Source organism: Urocitellus parryii, chromosome Y (assembly GCF_045843805.1).
Source record: "Urocitellus parryii isolate mUroPar1 chromosome Y, mUroPar1.hap1, whole genome shotgun sequence".
Classification (NCBI taxonomy): Eukaryota; Metazoa; Chordata; class Mammalia; order Rodentia; family Sciuridae; genus Urocitellus; species Urocitellus parryii.
The window spans coordinates 25929935-25948656 of record NC_135548.1 but is presented as its reverse complement, the minus strand read 5'-3'; the positions used below and the strand labels follow the sequence as shown (position 1 = coordinate 25948656).

Sequence of the window (18722 nt, the reverse complement as noted above, 5' to 3'; positions counted from 1 at the left end):
AAATCATTCAGCATTTGGTTTTGGGGGATTGGCTAATTTCTCTTAGCATTATATTTTCCAGCTCCATCCATACCTGCGAATGCCAATATTTTATTCTCTTTTAATGCTGAATAATATTCCATTGTGATTATATACCACATTTTGGTTCCACAGTTTAGCTATTGTGAATCATGCTGCTGTAAACATTGATGTGGCTGTGTCCCTATAGAATGCTGTTTTTAAGTCTTTCAGGTATAGACCAAGAAGTGGGATAGCTGGGTCAAATTGTGGTTCCATTCCCAGTTTTCCAAGGATTCTCCATATTGCTTTTGAGAGCAGCTGCACCAAATTGCAGTCCCACCAGCAATATATGAGTGTGTCTTTTCCCCCAAAACCTCGCCATAGCTGCCATTCTGACCAGAGTGAGGTGAAATCTTAGAGTAGTTTTGATTTGCATTTCTCTAATTGCTAGAGATGTTGAACATTTTTTTCATATATTTGTTCATTGACTGTATATCCTCTTCTGAAAAGTATCTGTTCAATTCCTTGAACCATTTATTTATTGGGTTACTTTTTGTTGTTGTTGTTGATGTTAAGATTTTTGAGTTTTTTTTTAATTTTTGTAGAGACTAGTGGTTCATCTGATATACATGTGGTAAGAATTTGTTCCCAACTTGTAGGCTCTCTATTCACCCAATTAATTCTGTTGCTAATAATTAGTTTTAATTAGCTTGAATCCATCCCATTTATTGATTCTTGATATTAATTTATGCTACAAGTGTCTTATTAAGGAATTTAGGGCCTAATCTGACATGATGGTAATTTGGACCTACTTTTTCTTCTAATAGATGCAGTGTCTCTAGTTTAATTCTTAGGTCATTTATCCATTTGAGTTGAATTTTGTGCATGGTGATAAATAGGGGTTTAATTTATTTTGTTGCATATGGATTTCCAGTTTTCCCAGCACCATTTGTTAAAGAGGCTATCTTTTCTTAAATGCACGTTTTTGGCACCATTGTCAAATATAAGATAACTGTAATTATGTGGGTTAGTCTCTGTGTCCTCTATTCTGTACCATTGGCCTACAAGTCTATTTTGGTGTCAATACCATGCTGTTTTTGTTACTATTGCTCTGTAGTATAGTTTAAGGTCTGGTATAATGATGCCACCTACTTCATTCTTCTTGCTAAGGATTGATTTAGCTATTCTGGGTCTCTTATTTTTCCAGATGAATTTCCTGAGTGTTTTTTCTATTTCTATGAGAAATGTCATTGAGATTTTGATTGGAATTGTATTAAATTTGTATAGCACTTTGGTAGTATGGTCATTTTGACAAGATGAACTCTGTCTATCCAAGAACAAGAGAGATCTTTCCATTTTCTAAGGTCATCTTTAATTTCTTTCTTTAGTGTTCTGTAGTTTTCGTTTTAGAGTTCTTTCACCTCTTTCATTAAATTGATTCCCAAGTGTTTTTTTTTTTTTTTTTTTTTGAGGCTATTGTAAATGGGGTAGTTTTCTTCATTTCCCTTTCTGAGGATTTGTTACTGTTATACAGAAATGCCTTTGATTTATGAATGTTGATTTTGTAACCTCCTATTTTGCTGAACCAAATTTGTTTATTAGTTCTAGAAGTTTTCTGGTGGAATTTTTTGGGTCTTCTAGGTATAGAATCATATCATAGGCAAATAGTGCTAATTTGAGTTCTTATTTAGCTCTTCCATATTGTTTTAACTTCTTTGGTCTGTCTAATTGCTCTGGCCAGTGTTTCAAGAACTATATTATATAAAAGTGGTGAAAGAGGGCATTCCTATCTTGTTACAGCTTTTTAGAGGGAATGCTTTCACTTTTTCTCAATTTAGAATGATATTGGCCTGAGGCTTAGAATAGATGGCTTTTATGATGTTGAGATATGTTCCTGTTATCCCTAGTTTTTCTAGTATTTTGACCATGAAGGAGTGCTGTATTTTGTCAAATGTTTTTGTCTGCATCTATTGAGATGATCATATGGTTTTTATCCTTAAGTCTATTGATGTGGTGAGTTACATTGATTGATTTCTATATGTTGAATCAATCTTGCATCCCTGAAATGAAACACACTTGATCATGGTGTATTATCTTTTTGATGTGTTTTTCTATTCAATTTGCTAGAATTTGTTGAGAATTTTTGCATCTATGTTCATTAGAGATATTGGTCTGAAGTTTTCTTTCTTTGATGTGTCTTTCCCTGGTTTTAGCATCAGAGTGATATTGGCCTCATAGAATGAGTTTGGAAATACTCCCTCTTTTTTGTATTTTCTGAAATACATTGAAGAGTATTGGTATTAGTTCTTCTTTAAAGGTCTTGTAGAACTCAGCTGTGTATCCATCCGGTCTTGGACTTTTCTTGGTTGGTAGGCTTCTGATGGCATCTTCTATTTCATTGCTTGAAATTGATCTGTTTTAATTATGTATATCATCCTGATTCAATTTGGCCAAATTATATGACCCTAGAAATTTGTCAATGCCTTCGATATTTTATATTTTATTAGAGTACGACTTTTCAAAATAATTTCTAATTATCTTCTGTATTTCTATAGTGTCTGTTGTGATATTTCCTTTTTCATCACATATGTTAGCAATTTCTTCTCTTTGTTAGCATGGCTAAGGGTCTGTCAATTTTATTTATTTTTTCAAAGAGCCAACTTTTAGTTTTGTCAATTTTTTCAATTGTTTCTTTTGTTTCAATTTCACTGATTTGAGCTCTGATTTTAATTATTTCCTATCTTCAGTAGATGGAAACTCCTGCTTGCTTCTGTAGTCCATGTGAGTGGTATGATTTTTCCCAACTTTTTATCTTCAGTCTGTAGATGTCTTCTTTGGGTGTTGATTTGTTCTTCTTTTTCTAGGGCTTTGAGATGTAATGTTAAGTCATTTATTTGTTGACTTTTTCTTTTTTTAAGGAATGACCTCCATGCAATGAACTTTCCTCTTAAAACTGCCTTCATAGTGTCCCAGAGATTTCGATATGTTGTATCTGTGTTCTCATTCACCTCTCAAATTTTTTTAATCTGCTCCTTGATATCTTCTGCAACTTATTTCTCATTCAGTAGCATGAGACTACTAGTAGTGTCCTTGTCTTGGAGTAGCTTTTATTTCTTATTTTATTATTGACTTCTAATTTCATTCCATTATGATCTGATAGAAGGCAGGATAATATCTCTACTTTTTTATATTTACTAAGAGTTGCTTTGTGGCTTAATATATGGTCTATTTTAGAAAATGATCCATGTGCTATTGAAAAGAAAAAGTATTCACTCGTTGAAGGATGAAATATTCTATATATGTCAGTTAAGTCTAAGTTATTGATTGTATTGTTTAGTTCTAGTTTCTTTGTTCAGCTTTTGTTTGGAAGATCTATCTAGTGGTGAAAGAAGTGTGTTAAAGTCACCCAAAATTATTGTGTTGTGATCTATTTATTCTTGAAATTGAGTTCATTTGATGAACATAGATGCTCCCTCCATCTCTTGGGGCATACATATTTATAATTTTTAAATCTTGTTGGTGTATGGTTCTCTTGAGCATTATATAGTGTCCTTTTTTATCCCTTTTGATTAACTTTAGTTTTAAGTCTACTTTATTTGATATGAGTATGAAAACCCTTGCTTGTTTCCACAGTTCATGTGAGTGGTATGATTTTTTCCACCTTCTGTCTATGGCTATCTTTTCCTGAGATGAGTCTCTTGGAGGCAGCATATTGTTGGGTCTTTTTTTTCTTTATGCAATCTTCTAGCCAATGTCCTTTGATTGGTGAGTTAAAACCATTAGCATTTAGGATAATTATTGAGACATAATTTGTATTCCCAGCCATTTTTGTTTATTTTTGGTATTTAACATGACTTGGTTTCTCCTCTGATTTGATTTTCCTTTAGTGTAATCCCTCCCTCTGCTTATTTTTATCATTGTTTTTCATTTCCTCTCTGTGGAATATTTTGCTGAGTTTGCTTTATAGTGTAGGCTTTCTAGTTGTAAATTCTTTTAACTTTTTTTTTTTAATCATGGAAGGTTTTTATTTCATCATCAAATCTAAAGCTTAAATTTGCTGGATATAAGATTCTTGGTTGGTATCCATTTTCTTTCAGAACTTGATATATGTTGGACAATGATTTCCTGGCTTTGAGGGTCTAGGTTGAAAAATCTGCTGAGATACAAAATGGTTTCCTCCTATATGTGATCTGATTCTTCTCTTTTGTGGCTTTTAAGATTCTATACTTATTCTGTATGCTAGGCATTTTCATTATAATGTGCCTTGGTGTAGATCTTTCGTAATTTTGTACATTTGGTGTCCTGTAAGCCTCTTGTATTTGGTTTTCCAATTCATTCTTTAGGCTTGGGAAATTTTCTGCTACTATCTAATTGAAGAGATTGTGCATTCCTTTGGTTTGAAACTCTATGCCTTCTTCTAACCCATTAACTCTTAGTTTTGGTCTTTTGATGCTGTCCCATAATTCTTGGGTGTTCTGTTCTTGGTTTCTTACTATCTTCACTGTGTGATCAACTTTATTTTCCATATTGTATACTTTGTCTTCATTATCTGAAGTTCTTTCTTCCAAGGGATCTAGTCTGTTGGTTATGCTTTCTATTGAGTTTTTTTATTTTGTTTATTGTTCCTTCATTTCAAGGATTTCTGACTGTTTATTTTTTTCAGAGTCTCTATATCTTTCTGGAAGTAATCTTGTGCTACCTGTATTTGCTCTCTTATCTCTTTGCCGGAGTGATCAATTTTTGCCTGTATTTGCTCATTTGGGTTATTCTTTAATTCACAGATCATTTTAATTATTAACCTTCTGAACTCCTTCTCTGACATTCCATTAACTTCACTGTCCATGAGTTCTGTTATTGTAGTATCCTGATTTATTTGGGGCACTTTCCTCCCTTGTTTTTTTATGTTGTCTATGTTTCTTCCTTTCTTGCAGTGTGGATCTGAGATATTACAGTTTCTACCCTATATTTTTGTAGTATCCATGCAGATTGTCTGTACCGCACCTTGATTTTGGGCTTCCGGACCCTGCTTGTATACCTCAATGTATGCTACTGCAATTAAAGCTGGTGGCCGCAATAGCCAAGGTAACTCAAGATAATATTGGGGGTGCCCCAAGATGGATGCAATGTCTTACAGAGATGGGGATGAAAGGATGTGATATACACTCTATTTGGGATGAGTGCTCTGAGATGCAGCTGCTTTTAAGCCCTGACTGTTGTCAAAAGGTAGTAGCTACTGTGTGGGGAAGGTTATGGTGATGTCTGCAGTGTCCCAAGATGGAAGTGAGTTAGGCTTGGGCTCCCAGGTGGGAAGGGGGATGGAAAACTCAGACCCTGGGCTAGGTCCTGCATATGTTTGTGTTGGCAGATCTGGACTGAGCCTGAGCTCCTGTGGTGGTCTACTGGTTGGAAAAAGCAGTCCTGTGCTGGAGCCTGAGTTCCAGTGGATGTCTGCTGGTGCCTGGATAGACCAGGCTTACCCTGGGCCTGGGTCCCACACAGATCCTCTTTTTTCCTTTTCAACACCATCATCAATAGTCTTTCTGTATTCTCTTTACAATAATACTAAACACTGGGGTGAGATTAAACTAATTAGAGTACATTTCTGATGAGACCATTCTCTTGTGCAAAAACTTTCACCAGACAGAGCACACCTGTAATCTCAGTGGCTCAGGAAGCTGAGGCAGGAGGACCATGAGTTCAAAACTAGTCTCAGCAACCTAGTAAGACCCTGTCTCAAGGTAAAAAGGGCTAGTTTTGTTGCTCAGTGGTTAAACCCTTCTGAGTTCAATCCCTGGTACAAAAGAAAAAAAAACTTCACTAATTCCTCAGGTCTCATGTAAAATCTATACTTCCTTGACAAGTAGTCAGAGTCTTTGTATCTTTTTATATCCCTGTTTCAAACTTTTTTTCCTCAACTTTTTAACCAACCCTTTTTCTGTTAACAACTGTGTAAAATTAGGATCCATGAGCAGGAAATGTCAAGACGTGGTTAGCTGTTCATGAAATCTATTATAGGGAACAAGCTTGAAGGGAAGCTTGGAGAGAGAGAAAGAGATGGTGTAAAAAGACTTCAGATCTAAGTCTCCTGAAGGCAAAATGAGGGGAAGGAGGATTGAACAGAAGAGTTGCTCTCTTCTGGAACATACTTCCAAGAAGAGTTTAGCTGGGCATACAGGAAATCACAGAGGTAAAGGCTCCAGTTCACGGAATCCTGTGTCTTGCAAGAATAGTCTGCATTTACGCCTCCATTATATTCAGTCATTGTCTGGGAGTGGTTGGTAAGAAGTGTAGCTTTGGCACAAGAAATAAAACCAGGAATCAATACGTGTGATGCTATTAAAATAAAAAGCTTCTGCACAGCAAAGGAAATCATTAAGAGTATGAAGAAAGAGCCTGCAGAACTGGAGAAAACGTTGGCCAGATATTCCCCTGATAAGCTATTAATATCCAGACTATACAAAGTACTCAAAAAACTTAACACCATAAAAACAAAAACCAAACAACCCAATAAATCAATACATGGACAAAACAACTAAGCAGAAAGTTCTTCAAAGAAAAAACACAAAAGCCAATAAATATAAGAAAAAATGTTTACTATCTTGAGCAATCAGGGAAATGCAGATCAAAACTACACTAAGATTCCATCTAACTCCAGTCAGAATGGCAATGTCCAGGAATGTGAACAATAATAAATGCTGGCAAGGTTGTGGAGAGAAAGAAACACTTGTACAATATTGGTGGGATTGCAGATTAACTATACAATAACCCTGGAAAGCAGAATGGAGATTCCTCAAAAAGCTAAGGATGGAACCACCATCTGATTCTTCTGTTCCACTCCTGGGTATTTTCCCCAAAGATCTAAAATTGACATACAGCAGCAACACAGCCACATCCATATTTATAACAGCACAATTCACAATATTTAAATTATGGAATCAATCAAGATGCCTATCAATAGATAAATTAATTAAGAATTAGTTTCACACACACACACACACACACACACACACCATGGAGTTCTACTCAGCTGTTAAGAAGAATGAAATCATAGCATTTGCTTATAAATGGATGGAAATGAACAATATCATACTAAGTGAATTAAGTTAACCTTCAAAATTCAAAGGTCAAACATTTTCTTTTATATATAGAAGGTAGAGTTAAATAAGAGAATGCCAAGGGAAGGATATGATTACATAAAGAATCAATCAAATACAAATAAATAGAGGCATGAAAGGAAGTAGAGTACACAAAGGAGAAGAGGATGGGAGGGAAAAGGGTAGATCATGAACCAAAATTGATTTACATATGAGTTTGTTGGGATGACCCAACTACTACATATAACAACAAAAGCTCTAATAATAATGAAAAAGAAAATCTAGTTACTGGTAGTTTGAAGGATAGTCCTGAATGTGTAAATTTAAATAGTATTTAATAAACTTTACCCATTATTTTACTCAGTTTTTTCACTGCTGTGACTAAAGGATCTGACCACAACAACTATAAAGGAGGAAAAGTTTATTTGAGGACCCACAGTTTCAGAGGTCTTAGTCCATAGAGCGCCAGCTCAACTTTTCAGGGCTCAAAATATTGAATATACAATGTTAAAGAGTACCAGGCATTTTTCTTAATGTTTTGCATATATTGTTTCATTCAGTCCTTGAAACAACTTGTGGTTTAGGTCCATAACCACTCCATTCATACAGATTAAAAAAGAAAGAAAGAAAGAAAGAAACTGAAACATAATAGGCTCAATAATTTTCCTACAATTAGAAGATATACTTTCTGATAAATAAATATGCTGATGATGGATGGATGGAGGAGGGGTGTAAGAAAAGGGACCCATAAACTCATGTTCTTCATTTACAAGTATTTCCTGAATTTTTAATTTTTTTCTTATATCAGGTTTCATCATATCAAGGTAAGACACCCGAATCTCTCACATACATTGGCATGGTCACATCTATTCTCATTTCTTCATACCCAGCCAGCAAGATGTATTTTGAAAAATAAATAGTTACATCTGCTTTACAAATTTTGTTAGTTGCTTTGTGTTTATTGGCTTTAAGGTCCCACCTTGTGTGGCCTCTTAGCTATTCAGCCTTCATGTACATCATGCTGCCAATGGCTCAGTCATCCAGTTTTCTTGTACATTGGCTTTCTTGCATGTTTTCAGACACACTGTGTTTCTTCATTCCACAAGGCTTTCACACAACAATGTTCTGTCTCCCAAGAATTACTCATGCCCAAATTAATATTAATATTCTTTCTTCAGATCTTAGCCCAGGCATCACTTTTTCACAGTTGGTCAAGAACCTTTCCCTTAACCATGTGGTTACATAGAAAAGTAGAACTTATTAGTGGGCTTCACAGACTCTGTCTCCACTCCCCACCTGCCTTTTATACACGACAAAAATATGAGAACATATAGAGTGTAGGCAGTGAGTTTTAGAAAGATGAATGAATTATTAATAAATCCATGAAGTAGAAGTTGTATAAAAATGAAACTGAATGTTAGCTAACTGCTAAAACTTTATGACATCCTTGATGCCATATAACTACCCATTTGGTATACACACATACACAGTACATTAACAGAAAATTAGAGATTTGTAAGGTAGTCGATGATTGGTTGAAGATATTCTGCCATGAATCTAGTGCTATTATCATTTTCTACCATAGCAGTCATTCTCAGTCTTCACTGTCCATAGGAATCACCTGAGGAAACTTCAAAACATCTCTGTATCTGGACTTCATCCCACTTCAATCAAATTAGAACTCCATAAACCAGACAGATCTTAGTATTTTTGTCCAAACGTTCCCAGGTGATTTCAATGTGAAGTCAGTATACACACTTATTATTCTTAGTCTAGGAAAGAATGGAATATGTCAAAATAAATTATGCCTTTTCTGTTTGTGAATCAAGCAAAAAAAAATTTAAGCCTGTATGAATTTGTAGAATTGTGTGAAAAATGTGCCTGTACTATATGCTACATTGTATTCTGCCCATGTCTACTAATATTTTATATAGTATATGCACACATATTATATAGATATTATTTGTGTATATTGTATATTATCTGCATAGATAATATTATTGTGCAAACTTTTAAGACTATGCATATTTGTATATATAAATATACACACAAAAATGTGTACACTCACTGGGAAAATTTATAAAATTAAGTATGTAAATATATATAATTTTATTTATCAATTTTTCTTAAATTATTTACACAGAGCAAAAATAAAGTGTTCACTTTTGTGAACCATTATTTATTACTTCTGAAGCAAAATTATTTAATAACCATTTGAATGATCACACTAGTCTTTAGTTATAAATATTTGCTACTTTATAATGTAGGCTTGATAAATTTTTTAATGGCTTTGATAAAAACATTTAAAGTAAATTATACCTTGGTATTATAGCCATGCAGCACATAATAATGGGCATGGAGTCAGAAACATGTGACTAGGCACTTTTGTCATTGTACAAATATCAAAAAGTGTTCTACACAAATTAGATGGTATGGATTAAACACTCTATATGACCTCTTTTCAAAATATTTTTTTTTATTTTTGATGAGCATGTATTAATATTGGGTATTAATGAGTTCCATGTGATATTTCAGCCTAATATATAAATCATGCACTCATCAAGTTCGGTGTCCTTTTATCCACTTCCCCTTAAACCCTTCACAACCTCTTGTAATCACTTTTCTACAATTAGGTTAATATTATTAACTTTGACATTTGAGGAAGAGTATGGACTCCTCATTTTCTGTGTCTGGCTTATTTCACTTAACATAATCTCCTCAGTTCCTTTCATTTTGCCCCAAATGACACAATTTTATTCTTCATAAGGCTGATTAATATTACATATATTATCTTTTTTAATCCATTCATAATTTGATGGTCACCTAGGTTGATTCCCTACATTAGATTTTGTGAATAATATAATGCAGATATCTCTTTGTTTGGTTGATTTCATTCCCTTCTTAATGGAATCCAGAGATATGGATGTTTAACATTAGGTGTGGGAGGCTGCTGCCAGCATAATACAACATATTGTTTGAAAGTGAACCCTTTTTAGTAAGTAGAAGTACACTTAAAAATAATAATAAAATTATAGTATAGTAAATACATAAAACAATAACAGTCATTTGTTATGTACATTTCATAAATGTATGCATTGTACTTTTATAAACTGACTGCACAGTAGGTTAGCTTACACCAGTATTACCACAAACATATAACACATTTCGCTATAACATTACCAGGATTATAGCACCACTAGATGACAGGACTTTTTCAGCTCCATTATGATCTTATGTTACTATTGGCACATATGTGGTCCACACCTGACCAAAACATAAATACACAAAATTGTTGTTTGGTGAGTGACTGTACACATATTATGAAGCCACTGGTTCTTTAAATATATCTGTCTTCCCCAGATAACAATTATTTAAAAAATGGTTAAATCCAAAAAAAATTGCATTGTTAGAATTTAAAAATAAATGTGCTCTACCTAAGAAAATAACTCATATTTTTTCAGACTCAGACTTCAAATTAGGTTGTGATTAATGGCTAAATGCAAATAGGAAACCAATACTACCAGGAGTGGTTGTGCAGACCTTTAATTATCACTTTTCTGGAGGATGAGGCAGGAAGATTGCGAGTTTGAGACTAGCATAGGTAACTTAAGGAGACCCTATCACAAAATAAAATTTTAAAAGGCCTGAGGATGTTGCTCATTGGTAGCACATTTTTCTAGCATACATGAGGTCCTGGGTTTAATCTTCAACATTGCCAAAAAGGACAAAAAAGCCTTTACTATGTCGTTATTTCCAGTAATTAAAACATATGCCTGTAAACAGTTTATGGTTTAGAACTAATTTAGAAATATTTTGATTGATAGTATAATAGAGGTAGAAAAAAGTAAAGTTTTCTTCAGGAAAACAAATTCTTTCATTGCATAGATGTAGAAATAGAAAAATGTATTTTGATGTAAGTTGTGGATGTTTTAACTTCTATTATTAAGTGTAAATATTGGTCATATTAGCTGTATAATCAGACCACTTCCGACTAATTAGTCTCCATATTCAAAGACCTGAATCTCCATTGCTTTTATTAGTGCTCTATAACCCAGATGGCAAATGCTAATTTTATGTTGTGACCTGAAAATTAGGGATAGTTTGGTTGTTTCAACTATCTTAAATAAAAATATATGGAAATTTTCTGATAAATATATCACTGCAGAATTCCCTATGGCACTAAATATGTGCAAGGAGACCTAACTTAAAATATACAAATAATTTTATCTATCTAAAAAAGTATATTCTGAAAATATAAAATGTATAATTTTTTAAATTATGAGAACTAATTATGTAATTATTAAGCTTGGGTCACTTAAAATAACTTTGGATAGTTCTCTTTTTTAATTAGATGTTTATTTTTTGGATGCTGGGTTAACACTGATAACAGAAAAATGTTGTTATCCTCTTAACCTTGTTCCATCTATAAACATAAAGATATTTTTAGTAAACATAAGGAAGTGGTTGAATATATTATTCTGATTTTGAAATTATTCTGGTCCATTTATTCATTCTCCTTAATGAGACCCTTCTACAAGGGAAGATTCACAGCTGTAAGAAACGTACAAACCATAGGAGCTAGAGCTCAAGAATTCTTGGCATTCTACAAGAATATCTTTAGAATGTGAAAGCCTAAAGCATAGCTATTTTTAGGAAAAAAAATAGATATTTTCCAAACATGTTATTAAAATAAACAATCCTAAGAATATATTACTCAATCAATAATTTGAGGTATTTGAGAAAGGAATTCAAATTCTCTTTACAAATCTTATCATCTAGCTTTAATGTCCATTCCTAAAACAGATTATAATTACTATTTTATTTGTCAAACAACTATATAATTTTTATTCATACTACAATGAATTAGTATTTCCAAGGTCCACTATTTTCCTGCTAATAGAAATGGATTGGGATTTCACCCTAGATGATTATACTTCATAGCCAGGCTCTGAATTACTACAGTCTTCTGCATTATACCTTGCCCTAGACCTTGTATTCTCACAAAGAATGTCTTGGTTATGTAAACAACATTAATATATAAAATATTTCAGTGTTTCTATGTTTGTTGTCTTATTCTTTGCTTAAATGTAGAATCTATACCATCTCTAGTAGATACATGAAGAACTACCTAATTATTCATTAGAGCAAATGAGTAGATACCAACATTAAAGGATTAATGACCTATCTAAATGTTTTCTTGACTTGTATTTAATATTTTCTAGTTCTTACACATAAATTACTGCATTTTGCTTTCTATCATAATTGGTTTAATTATAAATTACTTCAAATTTTATAAAAGCAACATTGTAATATTTGCAGTTAACCTTGTTAAATTTACCTCCAAAATTATAATCCTAAATTTCAATATCATAAGCAATATATAAGAATTCTTAATTCACAGTGTTTACAGCATCATTTAACTGCATCATACCTTAGACATTTTTATATATCTAAAACTTTTCCCAAAAGATGTTTTATTTGAATATCCTAGTTATTCTGATTACTAACTATATCAAGCCTTTCAGATGTTTACAGAGTCTTTACATATATGCTATGAATTTCCTTTATGTCTTTCCTTTATGTCTGAGACTTGAGTATGAAGTTAACAACAATTGGAATAGCTTATAAAAATCAAATGACAGGGCTAGGGTTGTGGCTCAGCGGTAGAGTGCTTGCCAAGCATGTGTGAGGCACTGGGTTCAATCCTCAGCACCACATAAAAATAAATAAATAAAATAAATGTCTATCAACAACTAAAAAAGATTTTAAAATTCAAATGACTTCAAATGTATCAGATTCTGTTCTGAATGCTATATGTACCTTAATTTGTGTAATCCTTTCCATAACACTGTGAAATCATTACTACATTTATTTCCCACTTTGGTAGTAAGGAATTTACAACATAGAATCAGAAAGTTGCCTAAGTAAATGATATAGGTAGATGAAAATCTTTCACATAGATAAACAAAACAAAATGGTGGTGACAAATACATTTGATTACATAATTAAACATTCATATTAAAAGGAAATTTAAAATATAAATTACACAAAATTAATTTCTGGCCTTGGAATATCTGGCTCTAAATAAGACATCTAATATGTATAACAATAAAAGCTGAATGAAATGAGAAAAGCTAATTCTTGAGGATACCAGAGAGAAAGCAAGGTAACCAGTAACCTGGTTACCTTGCTTTCTAAATACTGAAAGCTTCTGGCTTCTTTCTACCTAAACTCCACTTCTTCATCTCTTATTTTTTGTTCTTTAAATAATATTGGGGCTACATGGGGCTAGATTCTGGTCTATTTCATGTCGTTTTCTTAACTGATTATTTCAAATTCTTTAATATTAAATGTCATGTAACTGCTGATGACTTCAAAATATATGCCAGGTTTTTCAACATTACTTGAATTTCAGACACAAACATTAAGCCACCTATTTAGTCCCCTCAAACATGAAGCATCAAAGTAAGGTTCTCAAATTTTCCTCTGAAATGGTTTCCAAACGTCTTCTCTCTCTAAAAGTTCTCAGTTGATTAATAAATTAGTTATTCTTGGTTCACCTTTCTTATTCATATAATCAACCAGTCTTTCAGCAAGTTACAAGATCCCTAGAACATATCTCAAATATTTTTGTTTTTGTGTTTTTGCACTGAAACCTACAGGTTCAAGCTACCAAATTCTACTTTTGGATACCTGCAATTTCCTTTTTGTCATGACCCTACTGCAACCAAATCATTTGCTCTAAAACAAACAAAATAAATATTATAGTAATTCATCCCTCTTTTTTATAAACATTTAATGTTTTGGGGGGCCTTAAAATTAAAAAATAGAATTTGTTAGCTTTATTAGACCATGCTAAAGATGTGGCCCTTTCTGATAAATATCATATCTTTAGTGTGTTCTAATCTGAAGAATACAAACTATTCAAATGCTAATGTACATTTATTCTATACTCAATAAAAAATTGATTCTGGCATCACTTTTAAAACTTCATTATTATTTAATCTTCAATCTCAATAAATGTAATTATTATTGATACATGTAAATAACTACATATACTTCTCTAAAAGCCCATGTAGTTTTGTCCACATCTATGTGTATAGCCTCAGCCTTCACATTTTCTCATCCATTCTCTTTCTTACTGTGACCTATGGAAGAACAAGATCTAAAGTCAAAAGGCATAAACTTTAGATTACTATGACCAATCAAGAGCTCTAGACCTATATATGTATACATATTTACTAGTGTATTTAAAACAGGATTCATAAGTTAAATTTACATACAATAGCATTTATTATTCTAGTTAGGTACTTTTTTTATTATATTATAGTTGTGTAATATGTATGAAGCAGGCTTACTTGTGAATCATACACTTATTCCATTTCATTTAAATACTCATTGACTAATTGTAGAGCCCACTGAGGGCCAGAACTTTGTCTGCTTTCTTCATCATTGTGTCTTTAGTACCAACATCAATTCCTGACACAAAATAGTCATTCAATAATAATGGTTAAATGAATGAATAAATAAATAAATAAATATCATTTTGTTTTCATACCAGTATTGGGAGACAATTCTCCCTAGGGTCTCTCATATTTATGCACATTTCCGAAGTCAAGTCACTGACTGCTTTTTTTTTCTGGGCTATATTTAAAAGGATGTTATTATAATAAGGAAAACAAATAAAGTTCTTTTCACCAAAGTAAAAAGCAGTTTAGCTGAAAAGCATAAAGATGATGTCTCTTTCCAGAACAATGGAAATATATGTTTATTGGCCATTATGAATTAGTGTCCTGTCCTGTAATTCAAACTTCTGCACATATGGACTTCAGTTGACACTTCTCAAAGCAAAAATTGTACTAAGCAAACTTAAGTAGGTTATTGCAATACAGAAAAAAGGCGAGAACTGAGGCTCAACTGAGCTTTAAAAGCACAAATGGTATGTTTTAAAAGCTGAGGTAAGGAGAGCAGGATATTAGGAAATCTGTTTACTAATTGGCCTTACAAAAGAAAAGCAAACTTTTCTCCTATTTTCACATTGGTAGGTAGTTCTATAATTTTGAGCAAAGTGCTAATGAAGTTAGGCTCATCCCCACCCGGAGAGACCCGGAGATAATATAGCTACTATCTTCAGTGCTAAGGGCATTTCAGAGGTCCTTGAGAAAGACAGTCTAAGAGAGTAACAAATCTGCAGGAGGATTTTAGGAGGATTTACATCTCAAAGGAATACAGGATAATTTTCTCAATGCTCTAGAGGTAGGAAGAAACTGTCTAAAGTTCATTTGGCAGAAGGAAACATTAAAATCCACTTTACTTACCTTATTTGGTCATCCTGTGGGAATTGAAGGGGAATAGATAAAAATAAAAACAAAACTTCCGAAATCTGTGATACTTTGACTACTGCTGTTGCTAAGAAAATTAAACGGCCTTTCCTCTTTGACACAGGAGTCATGTCTTCTTATCAATCAATATGTATAAAGCTGTGGTAATCCACTCAGTGCGGATGTAGGGCAAAATTACAAACATCTCAGGGCTCTTAACAGGCATGAATTTTATCTTTTTGTGAAATCGTCACCATAATTTTATCTATAGAAAATCAAGATCACTCCAGTTAATTTTTTTTTAGTATTGAGAAAACTGTTTATATATACATGAGCAAAAAAAAAAAAAAAAACAGAACTGGACCATTAAAAAAATAAAAGTAAGGATGTGAAACCATAAAACATCTAGAAGAAAATGTAGAAGAAAAGCATCCTGATATTTACCTTGGCAGTGAAATTTGGAGTTAACAAGAAAAAGCAGAGGCATCAAAAACAAACAACTAGAACTACAAGAGATTTCACAAACCAAAGCAAAAAAAACCATAAATAAAAAGGCAACATATTCAATGGGAGAAAATATTTGTAAACCATGTTTACAAATGAGATAATGGGTTGATATCTTGAATACTTAAGTAATTTTGTAGCAAAAACCAAAATATCCCAATTTTAAACTTAACAAAAAAACTCAATGGGTATTTTCCCAGAGACAAGACAACTGGCTTGTGGGTATGTGAAAAGACACTCCAAATCAGTGAACATTAGGGAAATACAAATCACTTAAGGACAGTTCAGAAAAACATCAAAAGATACAATAGCTTAGATGATAGAGGAAAAAGAACATTTCTACACTGTTTCTGGGAACTGATATTGGTATAGTTATATAAGGTAAGGTGGTTTCTCATAAAATTAGAATACAACTATCAGGCCAGGCACATGCCTGTAATCCCAGCAGCTCAGGAGGCTGAAGCAGGAGGACTTGTGAGTTCAAAGCCAACCTTGGCAAAAGCGAGGCACTAAGCAACTCATGTAGTGAGACCCTGTCTCTAAGTAAAATAAAAAAATAGGGCTGCGGATGTGGCTCGGTGGTCAAGTGCCCTCCTCCCAAAAATTCAACTACCATATAATACAACAAATCCACCTCTGGGCTTAAGGAAATAAAATCACTAACTCAAAAGCTGCACTCTTGTTCACTGCAGCAATGCTCCTGGGAGTGAAGTAGGGAAATAATGTCATATCTCCTGAAAGATGAATGGATAAAACATGGTCTTAAATAATTTGCCATAAAGTAGGAATTCCATCATATATCATAACCCAGTTTGACCTTGATGACATTATGCAAGGTGAAAGAACTTATTGTAAGACAAATACTGCACAATCTCACAAGTGGAATCTAAAGTTGAACTTAAAACAGAGAATGGAGTACCAATTACCAGATACTGGTTTTATGACAAAAGGAGAGAGAATGGTCAAAGGTAAAAACTTTCATTTGTAAGTACTTGAAAGCTTAATATAAAACATGGTGATTTAAGTTAATACTCATGTAGAGTATACTTGAAATTTAAAACAATAGAAAGTGTTTCTAGAACATAATGAAAACAGCATTCTGAGAGGTTCAGTGTTGACCTGTGTCTCACAGTGGGCAAAAGCTTCATGAAAGTCAGAAATGTTGGAAAGTTTATTTGTATTATTTAACCTTGAGTGAAATGATGTTTTAAATGGAACAGAAACCATGTGTATGTAATATGGGATAAGCTTCACTGTGTTCTAAAATCTCATATGGTTATAAACATGGCTTTCTGAGTGGTTCTATAGATAAATTTTTAATATTCCAAGCATTTCAATATTTGTTTATTTTTATGACTTCAATTATAAATTTCTAATTTCCACTATAGTTTTCTGCTTTAAAGTATCTTTAATATGAATGAAATTATTGTCTATATTTAAGATCTACCACTTGATGTGCCATATGCTTAAAAATTGTGAGACGATGAATATACAGATTTAATAGATCCATCACCACTCCAGTTAATATTAACATAATGTTTAAATAGTTATTTATGAAGAAGTAAACTTACTGGAAAATCAGTGAATGGAGCTGTATTACATTCTCCCATTGATGACTCACAATGACTTTGTTTATTTTGATTGCTTGTGTTAGTGATTTTGGCTAATAATATGATGGAAGTCATATTTTTTAAGTTACAAATAAGTTTACTATGAAGTTATTGTAAGCCAACACATAGAGAATACCAGCATGAAATACAAATTGATAATATTACATTGTTTTCACATTACCTTGCTGAAAATAAGAGAACATTCAGTTGCAATGTCGAAATATTCCTTATAAGTAGAGACACAAGATACCATCTCTGATTTTCAGATTATTTTTCTTCATATAGTTATAAAGGAATCTTTTTTTCTTTTATAAAGCTTATAGGTCATAATATTTATTTTTGGTTTGAATTTGCTTTCACTTTTATAGAATAATTAGATGAATAGTGGATAGTTTCTACCATATTGCAAGTGTTTCTTATCAACAGCAGTCTATGATGAATGAGATCATAGTTTTGTACTATTAATTTGACTTTTAAAATTACCCTGTGAAAGAAGTCCATTCAATGTCTTTCGTTTTAATTTTCATTATATTGTCAGAAAAACACATGCATATTAACAGATTTTTAAGTGTATAGTGTGATATTGTTGATTACCAGTAAATATGCATTTCTCCCATGCTTCAGGGGTAACGGTGCTTGAAGGCCCTATTTATGCTGTGGGGGGCCATGATGGCTGGAGCTATCTGAATACAGTGGAAAGGTGGGATCCGCAGAGTCAGCAGTGGACATTTGTAGCCAGCATGTCAATTGCTCGGAGCACAGTTGGTGTAGCATCATTGAATGGCAAGTGAGTAGATTTTTCTTTAATTTTCTTATTGGGAAAAAAAAATAAATGAAAATTTATTTTTAAAACAACTATTAGTAAACTGATTCAGCAAAAAAAAAAATTAAATACTTTAAATTGTTGATGTTTTAAGGTTTAGTCTGCTTAGATAATTGACAAATAAAGACCATGCTCTCTCCATATAAGCGAGAACCAAAAATGTTTTACTTTAATTTCCGGTTAGAGAAGTGTCAAATATATTTTATGAGACTATTTAGAACCTTCCTGGAAAAAAATAGGTAAAAACTACCCTTCAAAAGTCTTCTAAATATTTATTTTCAAAATATACTTCTTTGCATAATTATAACTTTCTGTCTACTTTTAAAGCAACTCCATTAGTATTACCTAAGTGAGAATTTAAGCCTAGAAT

At 32.7% G+C, this 18722-nt stretch overlaps 1 protein-coding gene across 1 annotated transcript in view; it reads left to right on the top strand.

Moving 5' to 3' along the window:
* LOC144250990 (kelch-like protein 1) overlaps positions 1-18722 on the top strand; it is a 381896-nt gene that overhangs the window by 315106 nt on the left and 48068 nt on the right. Inside the window, exon 8 of the mRNA XM_077794135.1 lies at positions 18154-18316. Coding sequence (XP_077650261.1) covers positions 18154-18316 — 163 coding nt within the window. The remainder of the gene's footprint in view (positions 1-18153; positions 18317-18722) is intronic.